We start from the raw sequence: 16,187 nt of genomic DNA on the forward strand, positions 1-16,187 counted from the left end.
GGCCGTAGCTAGTGGGGAGAAAGGTGGTAATGATTCTAGGGGCCCAAATGCCCAGGGCGGCCCACGACAAATTTGAAACTGTATTATTTTAATAGGTAAGGGGCCCAGAGCAATATATATTCACAGGGCCCAGAATTCCTTGCTATGGCCCTGGATTCCAGTATAAAGAAATGATCATTTTATTGCCCAGAAGTTGCTTTTTCTTATTCTAATACAATTAAATGGCACTCTCAGTCACATTTAATTTATTTATAAATTTAGTCTCAGATGTCCCTCTTAAAATGGGGACGCTACATTGAAACTGTAGCTTCCTAATCTACAAGCTACTCATAACTTTAAGTTTTAAACAGCAGTCAAGTTATCTACTCTTTAAAAAAGTAGTTAGCTACACTTCAAGCTACAAACAAAAAGTAACTACATTCAAGCTATTTAAAGAAGAAACGTTTAAAAATGTATAATAATCATATTATATATTTATTTTAGGTGATATTAAACAAGTAGGCTGACAACATTAAATTGAACATATATATTTATAATAAATATAAAACTAAAAAGCACCCTATTTTATGTAATTGAGACAAAATAAAGTGATAAAACAGCAGCAATAAACTAAATAAGTTGCATTCATTGATTTTTTGTTTATGTCATCTTGCACTTAACCTGACAACTAGGCGCATGGATGGCACATCATTCAAATTAGATGTAGACAGATACATCGGTTTTACCAATGAATTGGTGCTGATAGTTGCAGATAGTTTTTTTTTTATTCCACCATGTTCCTCAATCTTTAATCATTGACAATATTCATCCATATTTTTATCATCAATTAAATGCATGTTTTGTCATTTTGATTAGATAATCAAGTATCTAAATTGAAGCAAGGAAATAGAATGATTCCATAGGAGAAATAAAAATGTGACTCAAATGAGACAAGAGTAAGTAAGAGTATAGAGCTATACAATTATTGTGGATAGCATAGACAAAATACATTGGTTTTGGATTTGGTGAGAAATGTTGCTCAGTGAAATCTCTGACTTTTAATTGGTGAGATTTCTTCTCAAACTCAGGATCAGGTGACTTAACCATTTGATTTCCATTTATTCTCATTGCTGTTTAGGATAAACAAAGAGATCTAATTTGTGATTTTTCTTCCCTACAGGAGAATGTCCTAATAGTCAGTACACTTTTTGAAGTTTCCATTAAGCCCAATGTGATGAAACTGCAAAGTAGTGTTACAATGGCATTCGTCAAATTAACATGAGTAAATCCACAAATTACGAGGAGGTCAGTCTTGCAAATTGCACCAGACTGCATGTGTGGTCTCAGCATGTCGTTTTTTGGAATGACTCTGGCCCCCTCCCTATAACCCAGACAACCCTTTTGCTCATAAATGCCACAGAAACACCTTTCCCTTCAGTTATTCTTCTTCTTTCAAACCAAGAGTGCTAAAACAGACTGAGGACAATGCTGAGAGTAAAGAGAGATAGGTAGAAGGGGATGCAGGTACTTCTTTGATGTAAGGTGAACTACTCCTTTCATTTAAGGATGCTGTCAACTGTGGTTCCTCTCCTACTGGTCTGTTTCAGGACATATGCGCTGGCCAACCCAGAATTACAGGTATGGTACTTACTCATACTGCCAAAAGTTGTCATAGATGTTTAATTGATTGCTGAAAGTACTTTATGAAAAGTTTAAGCAGAAAAATGGATGAATGTTTTAGCATTATATCACAAAATATCAAACAAAAGTGCCACCTGTTTTAAAGAAAGGAACACACTTTATATATAAACTTTTTAAAATTAAAATGTAATCACTTTTTGGAACATATCCACAGTTTATATGATGAACTACACTTGTGGTTACACTGCTAGGACACTTGTGTAAACTTCAGGGGAACTGATTAAATACCTCCACTTAAAAAGATGCTGGGATCAGTTTGTTAATAGTCATTTTAGTTGCTGGGATCAGTTTAGTTAATAGTCAAGTTCTGAGAAATTATTGTTTTGAAATTTTGCATGTAATGCAATGAAATTCATGCATTTTTGCAAGTGTGACTTAATTGTTTAGAGGTGTCTAGCCATACTTTTTTGGGTCACTGTACGTTAAATACAGAGATGGTCGAAAAATAACCACTAAACAAACCAAGTAAGCATTATATTTGACTAATGCTTACTTGGTTGGTTTGGTGGTTATTTTTCATCCAGTCAACACTATAACACGTTTATTACACATTCAACATGTATTTTCTTGCTGATGTAACATTGGATGATAATTATTGTACAAATACATGTTGTGACTGTATTGTTCCTTAACTTCAGAGTAGCCCTGGGTGACGATTTGTTTTGAATCAACCTTACAAAATGAGCACCATGCTGAGGTGTCTAGAGAATGCCTTGGCTGCCCTTTCGGGGTCCTTAAAGTCACTGTAGCATGTAATTGTTGCAGGAGTGCCAGAGAAAGGGAATTGACTGGTAGAAAGTATTGGTGCAAAAATGGTTCTCAACAGTAATAAATGCCTTTTAATGAAGGCTGAGCAATTTTGTGTTCAATAACAATCCAATTTTCACCCTGGAAATTGACCCAGTGGTGTGAAGACATAGAGAATGCAAGCCAAATTGGTAAAGAAAAGTTTGTGCATTTCTGTGACAGACTAACTTTTGAATTAAAAAGCATTTATGTAGTGAACTTAAATGGTTAGTTCACCCCAAAAAATTGAAATTCTGGTATCATTTACTTTCATATTGTGACTTTATTTCTTATGTTGTCATACAGGTTTGGAAAAACATAAAGGTGGAGAAAATTATTATTTTTTATATTGATTATCCTATTACATTGCAGAGATTGCATCTGTGCATTTTATATCAGGTTATTCCATACTCCTCTTTGCTATAGAAACATGGCTGTGATGATCTAACTGGTTCTGGCCTAGTGATTGACAGTTGTGGGCTTTGTGGTGGAGATGGCAGCTCTTGCAATGTTGTCTCGGGTGTCTTCACCCACTCTCTGGCTAAAGTTGGCTACCATCGTATTCTGGAGATCCCTCAAGGAGCAAAAAGAATCAACGTGACTGAGATCATCAAGAGCAGAAACTATCTGGGTGAGTTACATTTCAATATAATGGTATTAATAAAGAATGAGTAGGTGGGGCCTGGGTGGCTCAGCGAATAAAGATTCTGACTACCACCCCTGGAGTTCGAATCCAGGGTGTGCTGAGTGACTCCAGCCAGGTCTCCTAAGCAACCAAAATGGGCCGGTTGCTATGGTAGAGTTACGTGGGGTAACCTCCTCGTGGTTGCTATAATGTGGCTCTCGCTCTGTGTGGGGTGCATGGTGAGTTGTGACTGGATGCAGTGGAGAATAGTGTGAAGTCTCCACACACGCTGTCTCTGCAGTAATGTGCTCAACAAGCCACGTGATAATATGTGTGGATTGACGGTCTCAGACGCGGAGGCAACTAAGATTCATCCTCTGCCACCCGGATTAAGGCGAGTCACTATGCCACCACGAGGACATAGAGTGCACTGGAAATTGGGCATTGCAAATTGGGGAGAAAGGGGAGAAAAAAAGAATGAGTAGGTGTGTCCAAACTTTTGACTGGTAGTGAACATGGAAACCATAATGAGAAGGGAGACTGACATGTTATTGATTGCCATAACGATGAACTGTCACTAGACATGTCTTGTCAAATTATATCAGGACTACTCTAATATAAGACATCTTTTGTGATATATAAATATCAGACTACAAAGAACATTTCAAGACAGGTTAAAGATCTGTCATACACATCCCGTATTGTTCAACCAATTAGAAATGGGGAGAAATATTTAAGGTTAAACAACAGCTTCTTTTGTCCTTACTCAGTCCTGTCAATTTATATTAAATATACCCATTGTTTGGGTGGTGGGGGTAGAAGTGAGAAGGATTTTAACATGTTCAAAAAATCAGTTTATGGAGTCATGTGCTATATTAGCCAAGCTACCCTGTGACTGTGGATGTCTGAACTTGCATACATTTGCATGTGAGTTCATGTATGTTATTGAATAATTTTCTAGCTCAGTCTTAGTCTATTATCATGTAGGAGTCTTCAATGAAGTAAATATTTTGCCTCTTTATTCAGATACCAACCACTGTGTTTGTGGCTACATACATACTAATAATGTATAATCTCTCATTGGCTTCTGTCTTATCCTTAGCACTGCGTAGTCGCTCTGGTCGGTCCATTGTAAATGGAGACTGGGCCATTGATCATCCAGGTCAGTATCGGGGAGCAGGCACCCTGTTTACCTACAGACGACCCAATGAGATCAGCAGCACAGTGGGGGAATCTCTTTTAGCCCAGGGACCCACCAATGAAATCCTGGACCTTTATGTAAGTGATTCTTTCACAAACTCACTATCATAAGAGAGAAAAAAAATTAAAGGAATTGTTCACCCAAATAATGAAAGTTCTCTCATCATTTACTCACCCCAATGCCATCCCAAACTACTTTCTTTCTTCTCTGGAACACAATCAAATATTACTTTTTTTTAAGGATTTATGATGTGTCTTTGTCCATACAAAGTAATTCAATGAGGTTCAAAACTATTAAGCTCCAAAATGGACATAAATGCAGCATAAAAGTAATCCATATGACTTGGGTGGTATAATTCGTGTCTTCTGAAGCGATACGATAGCTTTTGTCTAAAAAACAGATCAAAATTTAAGTCCTTATTCACTATAAATCTTGACATCCACAGTCTACTTTGTGTGTTTATGAAAGAAACTCATTCACACACTTCCATGCACTTGATGAACACGCGAAGCGCTGTACTCAAACCAGACAGTGTTGCCTGGTTTGTGGTTTTCATGGCAAGTTATTTTGAAAATGCAGACGCAAGATAAAATGATATTCGCAGGTTGAGTTATTAGGATACTTTTAAAATGTACAGCAGTGCTAAAAGGTTCATGGCAAACACTAGAAAAATTATTATTGATGTACAAGGATACTGGGGTTGAGGACCTGGCAACAGTGTGCAGCGTCAAAGCATTTTGCTCTTGAAGGTGGCACTATGTTCCAGTTGGGCCGGATGTCATAATTTATTGTGTATAAGAACTTGAATTTTGATCGGTTGCTTACACAAAGGGATAGCATCGCTTCAGAAGACATGGATTTATCCTCTAGAATTGTATTGACTACTTTCATGTTGCCTTTATGTCCTTTTTGGAGCTTCAAAATTTTGAACTCCATTGACTTACACTGTATTTAAATACATTCTTTAAAAAATCTTTATTTGTGTTCTGCAAAAGAAAAAAGTTCTTCAGGTTTAGGACAGCATAAGGGAAAGTAAATGATGAGAACATTTTTGTTTGAACTATCCCTTTAAATAAGTAATTTAGAAAAATGTGTTTAATATTATGTTTACTCCAATGAGATGAAGACTCTAAGACATTAATTTCAGTGGCCTAGAAAAAGTAGTTTTATTCTACATTGGGTGGGTTGCAACCACATGGTGAAAGGTGCGCACGCACACCACTGTAGTTCCAAATTCAGCCAATGGAGGATCCAAATATTTGACAACCTGTTGCCCATTTTCCTGTAAAATTAGTCTAAGAAATCATTGGTGATAAATATGCATGATGCTGCATCTATACTGATAAGTGTCAGTATAAAGTCTAAAACCATATCGGTCAGCAAAACCTTAACACAAAAATTACGTATGTACCTTTAAATAATAATAATTTATTTTAAGTACTTATTTCAACAACACAATTTTTATCTCTTTAAAATGTGTTTTTGATCTCTTCAGCAATTAGTGGATCTTCCAGGAAATAATACATATGAATAAATTAAAACAGAAAAACTCCACAAAGATTTAAAATACTGCAATCTTTTCTGTTGCCCAAAATAGATAATTTTCCAACAGCAAAACCCTGGTGTGCGCTACGAATTCATTCTCCCTGTAGAAAACCATGCAAACCCACTGCATCCTTATTACAACAGACCTGGAGGTAAGCCCTAAATGAAGAGCTGTTCAAAGCTGGTGTCATATTTGCAGAGTTTGAGCTGTTTGCTTTCTCTGATAGACTCTGAAAGCTACTCTTTGGAGAGGCAAGAAAGTACACTTGACCCTGATGAAGATGCATTTAAAAATGGACAGAATTCTTTAAGAAACACAGCACTGAAGCCAGAGTACAAGTGGATAGAGACCAGCACCACATCATGTAGCGCCTCATGTGGCAGGGGTGAGAAGTACATATTGTTGGACATTATTTAAGGAACAGTTCACCCAAAAATACAAATTCTGTCGTAAATCACTACCCTCTGCTTTCAAGCTTTAAAAAGCACCATAAGAATAACATAAAATGTGAATCAGTCACATTGATTCTCCAGTTGACATCTCTCATGTTAATTCCTCATATAAAGCTATTGTTTGACTTCAGATAACTTTCATGATACTTTTATGGTGCTTTTGCATCCTTTTTTATATTGGAAATCTCCAGTTTCTGTTCACTGTATTTATATGTCAAAGAGCGACCAGAACATTCTTCAAAATTTCTCCTTTTGTATTTCATGGAAGAAAGAAAATCATACTGTTTTGGTGCAACATGAAAGTGCTGGGAGTACTATTCCTCTAACATTGAAAATGTATAATGTTAATAACAAATCATAAATCCTACTTATGTGTATTATGATTAAACCTTTTTTTTTCCTGTTGGATGTGAAAAGGGGTCAGACGACGAGTATTTAGCTGCATCCACAGCCATGAAGAAGTGTCAGAGCTCCTGTGTGATGAAGCACATATACCTGCCCCCAGAGAACATCCCTGTAACACCCAGGCATGCCCTGCACAGTAAGCACATTTTTATAAATCTCTTTACTGCAAATTATACTCCTATTGGTTTTACAATAGAATAAATGTTAAAATATCTGACAGACTGGTTTTAAGTCAAATAAGATAACAATAGAATGCAACACAAGGCACAAGAGTATTATTCTGAGTAAGAGTGGAGATAAAAATAGGTGTATGGCACTTAAAGTATTAAAATGAATGCATCTCTTTATTGTGTTTTAAAGGTGGGATATTGGTGAGTGGTCTGAATGCAGTAAGACCTGTGGTCTCGGCACACAGCACCGCCAAGTGCTTTGTATGCAGACAAATGCCAACCGAACAATGACGGTGTCACCAAAGTTCTGCAGACATCTCCCTGTCCCCGAGTCTGCTTCCACCTGTCAGCTGAAGATATGCAGCGAGTGGCAGATTCGCACTGACTGGACTCCAGTAGGTGACATCCGTCAATTATTCAGGATTTAACATGGGTCTGTTTATCGCCGGAAGCAACAGTTTAATGTTACTGCCATAGACTTAATGTGGAGACAGTACATTCTTTATTCCTATTTCTTTGTGCCATTTTTATTTCACTGAAGGTTTGTTTTAAACAGCTTACCAGTGGTCCAAACATCATCTGCAGCCTGAAACTGAACTTTTGGTCGGATTTCAGGAGTCATTGCACTTAGCTGCATAGGAAAGATATAGGTTGTTCCCTTCAGGGGCGTAGCACCAAATTTTGGGCCCTGGGTACAAACCATCTTGCTGGGCCCCCGTACCAAATATGTATGTATAGAAAACTGACTTCTAAGGGGCCCCCCCTGCCTCGGGCCCTGGGCCCTGGGTACTCGGTACCCTTTACCCCCCCAGTCCGACGCCCCTGGTTCCCTTGCTCCCTGTTTAGTGAATGACTTAACCTTCAGTGTGATGTCTGTCTGCACTGGTCTCAGACCAGTTCGAAATGCACCTTATTTTTATCCTAATTCCACATAAAGCCTTTGAAACGCAGTGAAAATGCACAGTAAATATATTAAGTCAAATGAAAAACTAGCGCTATTGTCCACTATAGTGGTCATTGTGTTTAACAGCGTGCCATTTTCACTATAAACGCTCAAATTTAAAAATGGCATATTGGATGAAACTAGAGACTCTAATCTCTAATAAAAGACTCTGAAACAGGTTTCAATGTAAAAACTTAAATAGATTTCTTACCAGATGTGGTTTTGTTGGCCTTTCTCCCAAAGACAAACTCCACTGTGATCTGCGCCATGTTGTTTTGTCACATGACCCCTTCCGTCGAATGTTTAACCCTTTACTGACAGCACAGAGTTGACTTCTACTGCCCACTTAGACTGGAAAGGTCTGTCTGATTTACATGCAAAGTGACTAATCACAGTTGTTTTTTTTAAACTGCTGTTTAAGGGCAGGTTAAACTCAAATACTATAATTAATACCAAAATATTGGAATATACTGTTCTGCTCTTAGGTATCTAGATTTCTTGCTATTATGTGCCTCAAACAGCTGTCTGAGTATCTTTCTAAGATATAATGCTACTAGCCTGGTGATCCAGTGATCAGTTCTTCATCAAAAGCACTCATTTTATCAACCCAGTACCTTATAAACATGACTTTCAGGCATTTTCAGTTAAACCGGTACACCTTGACTCCTGAAAGCTGTGTAAAGCCAGCCAGTCTACTTGTTATATTTGTGTTTAATATGCTTCAGAAATGTAAATGGATTGTGAGCTTGCTGTGTGAGGCCTTGAGACTATGCCACACTTCTATGCCATACATTGAGAACACAAATAATTCTGCAAATTATGCTCTGATTGCCCAAGACCATTCAATCTCTAAAAAATTAATCTCTGCCATAAGGGCCAAACAATTAATCCTGACCTTTACCTGACCCAGACATGTTGGCAGGGGGCCACCACAGGAAGGATACTAAAACTTTTAAGGCCAATGTCTAGGCTAGAAAATATTGGGAAATATAATTGTGTTGTATTTGCACAGTATTGTAATGCTGTTGGTTATATTCCCACAGTGCTCCACTCCATGTGGCATAGGTCAAAGGTCACGGGAGGTTGTTTGCGTGAGCAATACAGGCGAAGTAACATCTGATGAGGAATGCAATATGAGTTTACGGCCCACCGATGTGGAGAACTGTGACATGGGGCCATGCACAAGGAGTTGGTTCTTTACTGAATGGAGCAATAAGGTACTAACAAAAATCACTCTCGCACACTCACTATTGTGTTGAGGGACTCCTGAAATAGTTCGCATTTCAGGGTAAACGCCAAATGCACAGCTGATAATTTTATTTTCCCATATCTGTAGTGTTCTGACTGTAGCTCCGGTCTGAGGACCCGTAGCGTAGTGTGTCTGAGAGACTACATGAGCAGTTTGCCTTTAGAGGGCTGTGGGTCACAGCGCCCACCAGAGGTACATGAATGTAACAGCAACTCGTGCAACAGTCAAGCAGAGTGGTTTACTGGACAGTGGACTCAGGTAATGGCAGTGCTTTTACTGTTACAGTAAATGTTGTCAGTACATCTCATTGTTGGTAACTGTCAAAGAGAAATGCAAATGGAAATTTAAAGGAATATTCTGGGTTCAATACAATTTATTCAAAATTGACATCAAAATTTGTGTAATAATGTTGATAACCATGAAAAATTATTTGTGGTATATATATATATATATATAAACATTAACAATAACAAAAAAACTGAAAATGTTGGTTGAGGCATTAACAATGGAAGTGAAAGAGGCCAGTTAATAAACATTACAATATTCACTATAGTCACAAGATGTAAACATTATACATGTTACCATGATTTCAGTGGGATAAAATTGCTTACCTAACTTATCTGTGTAAAGTTATAGCCAATATTATAACTGTTGTCATGACGATGTAACATCGGTAAACCCTGTAATCTGGTAAAACGAAAGTAAATCACTGATTTTATCTCACTGAAATCATGTTAAAGTATATAATATTTAGTTCTTGTGGCTAAATTTTTTTCAACTGTGTGTATTTTAACGTTTATTAACTGGCCCCGTTCACTTCCATTATAAGTGCCTTACTGTAACAGCGTGAATTGGCTGTTTTTGCTACCGTATCTTTAAAAGTTTAATCATGTAAATTACCTTTGTTATGATTGGCTAACCTCCACATATCAGTGTACTATCGCTCATTAGGCTGAGCCAGGTTGTGGACTACAAAAGTTTTTGATGTGTAAATGTTGGATGGCCATTGTTAAAGTGATAGTTCACTCAAAAATGAAAATTCTCTCATCATTTACTCATCCTCATGCCATCCCAGATGTGTCTGACTTTCTATCATCTGCTGAACACAAATTAAGATTTTTAGAAGCATATCTCAGCTTTGTAGGTCCATTCAATGCAAGTCAACAGGGTTCAAAACTTTGAAGCTCAAAAAAGCATATAAAGGCAGGATCAAAGTAATCCTTAAGACTCCAGTGGTTAAATCTATATCTTCAGAATCGATATGATAGACGTGAGTGAGAAACAGATCAATATTTACATCCTTTTTTTCAAAGGTCTGGTCAGAATTCACTTGCATTTTATGGGCATACAGATCTGAGATATTCTTCTAAAAATCAATGCTTGTCATCAGAAAAAAGTCATACACATCTGGGATGGCATGAGGGTGAATAAATTATGAGAATTTTTTTGTGGGGGTGAATTATCACTTTAATGTTTTCATGGTTGTGACATCAACTACTAAAAAAACTATATCTTTTAATGACTATTCTGAATATAATGTCCATAGTGGATGTTATAATCATTTCTGAATGACCCAGTCTTTGCAGTTTTCATATATGGTCTATGTGGATTGGGTGGGAGTTTTGCATTGTGAACAATAGAATAGACATATGTAGTTAATTAAAATCTTGTTTTCCAATAGAACAAGAAAAATCCTACTTACATGGCATTCCCCCTTTAATTTTGAGTGCTAATGTAGTTCTTATTGGTGTAAGTTTAAATGTATTTTGTTATTAAGCAATCAAGTGATAGCATTCTTACAGTATATTGCCTTATAGGTATGCATGTGTTGACTGTATTTTCCGAGCAATACATATTCCTGAATCAGAAATTTGTGTTGGTCCTGGAACAACTTTGCTGTCAAATAAACACACCCATTACCATAACCATTAACCTACCCCTACAACTAGAGGGTAATGATAGTGTGATAAGAATCTTGTTAAAGCCCCATCCCTAATCCTAACCCTAAAATCTGATTGGTTGATTGGAATGTTGTATCAGAACCAACAAAGACTCTGATCAGCGTACTTGCCCTATATGGTGATATCACACTAACTATGGATGCGTTGTGTCAGTGTTCTTCAGACTGTGGTCCAGGCAGCCAGCAGAGGGCAGTAGTGTGCATACTGAGAAGTGAGGAGGGGCTCACTGTACAGCCTCCACCCCACTGTGCAGAGAGTAAGCCTTCCAGCATGCAAAGCTGCTACCACAGAGCCTGTGGGTCCAGGTGGTATCACACCGACTGGAGTCCTGTGAGGATACATCTTCTTTTTCTCTCCCCAATACATCTCCATTAATATTGACTTTCAGTGGGCTGACTCACTTTCTTCATCTAAATTTAGAAGATGCAGGCAGCCATCTAAATCTAGTTAGAGGACAGAGACTTCCATCCTTGGATAAAGAACTATTCATTTTGCCATTGCGTTATAAATAGTTCTGTCTGTTGAAGTTGGTTCAATATTTTTTCTTGTTTTAGAAGTTTTTGTTTCTGAGTACGCAAGCAGTCAAAAGTTGGGACATATTTGACTAAATGTATGTTTTTTCTACACTTGAAAACTTTTTGATTTTAAAGGCCTATGTTTGATGGGATAGTTCACTCAAAAATGACCATTCTTTCATCATTAACTCCCCTTCATAATGTTCCAAACTTGTAAGACTTTCTTTGCTCTGTGGAACACAGAAGGAGATGTTTCATCATTCATTTACATTGTATGGAGAAAAGATTTTGGGGGTAATATCTATATCTAAATGCTTTAGACTAAATTGTGCCTAAATATGAATTTCTTTGCCAAAAATAACATTGTATAAAAATGGTGGACTGAATAGTAAAGCTGATAAGTGTCCAGTACACACGGAAACCCCTTCAATACTGTTTAGAAAGCATCCCAGGTGGATTAAGTTGTTTAAGAGAATGCCCAGATTGTGCACAGATATAGACAAAGGGCAACTTCTTTGAAGAAGCTAAAATATAAGATAGTTTTGATTTGTTTTGATTTTGTTTAAAAGATAGTTCACCCCAAAATGAAAATTCTCTCATCTTGTATTCACCCTCATGCCATCCCAGTTGTGTATGTGATTTTTAGAAGAATATTTCAGCTCTGTAGGTCCTCACAATGCAAGTGAATGGTGACCAAAATTTTGAAGATGCAGAAGCGCATAAAGGCAGCATAAAACAGATAAAGTGCTTTTTTTACTATAAATCTCAACTTTCACATTCTTCTTTGTTTTGTTTTTTGGCGATTCACAGTTTTTGTGTATATTGCCATCTACTGGGCAGAGAGGAGAATTTATAGTAAAAAAAGGGACTTAAATATTGACGTGTTTCTCACGCACGCCTATCATATCGCTTCTGAAGGTATAGATTTAAACACTGGAGTCTTATGAATTACTTTTATTCTGCCTTTATATGCTTTTTGGAAATTATTGAGGACCAACAATAACTGAAATATTCTTCTTAATATCTTCTATTGTGTTCAGCAGAAGAAAGAAAGTCAAATATATCTGGGATGACATGAAGGTGAGAAAATGATGAGAGAATTGTCAATTTTGGGTGAACTATCCCTTTAAAAAATGTTGATCACTACAAAGCTACCATGATATGTAATTTTGTGTCATTATTCTAATGTGGAAAATAGTAATAATAAAGAATGATTAGTTGTGTACAAACTTTTCACTGGTAGTTTATGTCTCACAAAGTGTTCCAGGTCATGCGAAGTTGGGATTCATGTCCGAGAGGTGCGTTGTCTCACTGATGACCTGCATCCCTCTGAGAACTGTGCGGAACATCTGAGACCAGCAAATCAAGAGACTTGCAATAACAAACCTTGCTTGCCACAAATAGGTACCCTTTTGTGTTTTATTTGTTACGGGTCATCTGATGAAATGTCCGAAATGTTGGATCTAACTAACAACCCCACTGACATATGACATTTTATATAATTTACACAGCTCAGAGAAGTGTCTTCTCTCACTATGCTGTTAGATTAGACATAAAGTGGAGTTCAAAAGTCACTTGAAAATGCTTCAGGTTTGCATTTTATTTTATAATTTATCACAGGTTTTTTTTATTATTACAAATCATATTATTAGCATGACAATTTGAGAGGAAATTTCTTCATATTTGGTATGTTCCCATTTTACTTTAATGACAGTGGACTCCGCAAGTTTGTGTAAAACCTGATGATCCATGTAACCCCAACATGATTTGAGAATGTTCCAAAGAGCATCATGTGTGCTTCAGTGGAAGCAAGGAAATCTGACCTTTCATACAAAATAATTAACATGGTCAATGTCACAAATTTGCTTATTTGTTTAGTGACCCAGAGAGAGAGAGTGCAGAATATTTCCTATTCATTTTACTTAAAAAGATTTCTTTGTTTACTTTATTTTATTCTAATTGCTTACAGGTTTAAATGAGATTTTGAAAATTCCAAATTTTCAATAGACAGTTTACCCTGAATTTTGAACCCCACTGTAACATATAATCTCCATATGTTTTGTTTTATTTTGCAGATGAGAGCTGCAGAGACAAATACTACAACTGCAACATAGTGGTTCAGGCTCGTCTCTGCATGTATGATTACTACAGGACGGCATGTTGCATTTCCTGCTTGACATTTGCTCATGGGCAAACATACAGGCGGGGCTATAGGTGACATCATCATCTCTTTTATCCACAAAGCTCATCATTGACTGAGCTGCCATTTGATCTCTTGGTAATAGATCCATTAGTGAGCTAAAAGAAACTTCTAGCCTTGCAGATAAACTCATTATTTACTAGTTGGAGTTCTAGAAATCCACACAGGAAGAAGTGTGGTAAATGATTCAGATGGAGGTTGAGTCAATGATAAATTTGCCACACTGAAACAAGACAGAACAAAAATCTAATTTAAGATGATATCATAAGGGGGTGTTCAGACCAAACCCGTTCTTGCTATAAAAAACATAGAGGCAGCGCAACGAGTGGATCAGAACGCAGGTGTCTCAAGATGTGTTTTTAAAAGTAGAAGTTATTTTAAGACCACGTCTAAACTAATAAATGTTTGATTCATTTTTTGAGTCATTTTCCTCCACCGAAAACAGAGACTTTCGAAAACACTCTCTAGTATCGCATACTTTGAAAAATGATCACATTTGGAAATGGACAACTTATTAGTGTGGTTGTGCCTAAATTAACACAGTATTTTCAAACATGAGGCTCCTGCGTGAGATGTTAATGAAACATCTTGGCCTGGCGTCACAGTCAAACTTTTTGAAAAAAATTATAAAAAATTACTCAATTCAGCTTAATAGGAGGGGCTACTTTTTTTTTTATTATTGCTAAAAAAAATGCCGTACTTCTTCTGATATCAAAAACAGTTGCTATAATCACAAGTAATTTTAACCCTAATATTGCATTCGGGTCATTTTTGATGGGTATAGGTAGATAATAATTTAAAATGGTTAGAGATATAACCATTTAAAAAAAGATGTTACATATTTTGCGTTTTTGGGTCAATTTTAATTGTGGTTTTACATGTGATATTATGTAGATTTTTTTTATTGTAAATCTATGTATTTTATTTTTTTCTTATAAAACTTCTCTTATATTTTGCCTCTTTCCCATACTCTCTCACACACTTTTTTGTCTTAACTGGGACTGCATCTTGTTTACAAACATGCACACATACATACACACATACAGTCACACACATGTTCCTTTACAAAACAGACATGACAAATGTAACAAACATAGCAAATAAACTAAATCAAAGGTACAACAGCCTAAAGGGGGTGTGGCAAGATTTTGTTCATGCACACATTAGTCTATATAGGGCTTGAAAGAAGAAATTGTCCATATTTTACTCTTCAGCCATCTGATGCTGTATACTTCCAGCTACATCAACATTTGGCAGTTCATGCAAGTAAGTAAAATAGTTTTGGCTTAAAAACATAAATAAGTATTAATGTTGTATACTTGATTTGTACAGTTGTTTTGATGAAGTTGTGTTGAAAAGAATATGTTGGTTTATAACTTTTTAACACCAAGTTATGTTGAGCAGTTATGCATAAAATTCCTTCAAATTGTTAGTAATTCTCAAATTAGATGTTAATATGGTTTTAGATGAAAACCATAGGGTCCTGAATTATTAAAATGCTTGAATTCCACCAGGTCAAAATTAACCCGCAAATGCAAAAGGTTTATGCAGATTCTGAATGCAATAGGAGGATTAATTGTTATTCAAATGATTAGATAGTCAAACATGGAGAGGGATCATCTTGGACAGATCTTGGACAGAAAAATATAATTGTGCCACCATATTAATTTATTTCATTATAAAACTAAAATGTTATAATAGAAAATTGTTTTTGAAATGGATGACATGGACCAAATAATAAAGAAAATCAATACTGTTTAAAAAGCATCTCAGGGTGATTCCTCAAGAAGTTGGTTGAGTTCATGTCTGTAAATTCTAGGCAAAGTGTAACTACTTTGAAGATGTTAAAATATAACACAGTTTTGATTTATTTTGGATTTTGTTTAGTCACAACATAATTCCCATAGATCCATGTATGTTATTCCATAGTTTTGATGACTTTACTATTATTCAAAAATGTGAAGAAAAAAAAAAAAAAATATATATATATATATATATATATATATATATATATATATATATATATATATATATATATATATATATATAATAAAGAATGAGTAAGTGTTTCAAAAAACTTTTGACCGGTAGTGTATGTTATTATAAGAGAATATCTCATATTGCCATTCATTTTATAACTGGCAAAGAGATTTCAGTGCCGTGGGGCTAGATCAACAAGAATCAGATTCAGGAAATCAATAGTCTTGTGTCTATTTCTGCAGTGAATAAAAAAACAATGTGGGCAGTGAGGTGAAATATTTTGCTGTTAGGGAAAAGCGAGCATCACCTCATGGTGACAGTGAAGAAATAAAATGATGCAAGCTGACAGTAATTTATAAAGTAATCAATACATGCCTTCAGGATAGAGTAGTGCAAATGCCTACAGTACATCATTTAATCAATTTGGTGGTAGAAGTCTATTGTTTTGGAGTTGCTGAAGTCAATAGACTAAAT

The 16,187-nt window shown here is 36.1% G+C and overlaps 1 protein-coding gene across 1 annotated transcript; it reads left to right on the forward strand.

The window, feature by feature from the left end:
• Positions 1-1,545: 1,545 nt before the first annotated feature.
• On the forward strand, positions 1,546-13,751 carry LOC127638038 (thrombospondin type-1 domain-containing protein 4-like). Its single transcript, XM_052119380.1, has 12 exons — positions 1,546-1,617; positions 2,893-3,097; positions 4,194-4,369; positions 5,890-5,989; positions 6,065-6,223; positions 6,708-6,831; positions 7,056-7,260; positions 8,852-9,025; positions 9,145-9,315; positions 11,172-11,348; positions 12,793-12,937; positions 13,609-13,751. Exons 1-12 carry the CDS (start codon positions 1,546-1,548, stop codon positions 13,749-13,751), a joined length of 1,851 nt encoding a protein of 616 aa, XP_051975340.1.
• Positions 13,752-16,187: the final 2,436 nt, after the last annotated feature.

The sequence above is a fragment of the Xyrauchen texanus genome, chromosome 46, assembly GCF_025860055.1.
Source record: "Xyrauchen texanus isolate HMW12.3.18 chromosome 46, RBS_HiC_50CHRs, whole genome shotgun sequence".
Taxonomy (NCBI): Eukaryota; Metazoa; Chordata; class Actinopteri; order Cypriniformes; family Catostomidae; genus Xyrauchen; species Xyrauchen texanus.

What these genes read in the sequence shown, in the direction of transcription:
- LOC127638038 (XM_052119380.1), top strand. Translation starts at nt 1,546, where the DNA reads ATGCTGTCAACTGTGGTTCCTCTCCTACTGGTCTGTTTCAGGACATAT. An exon ending in TGGCCAACCCAGAATTACAG is followed by an intron (nt 1,618 to 2,892) that starts GTATGGTACTTA and finishes TCTTTGCTATAG; the next exon opens with AAACATGGCTGTGATGATCT. An exon ending in TAGCGCCTCATGTGGCAGGG is followed by an intron (nt 6,224 to 6,707) that starts GTGAGAAGTACA and finishes GGATGTGAAAAG; the next exon opens with GGGTCAGACGACGAGTATTT.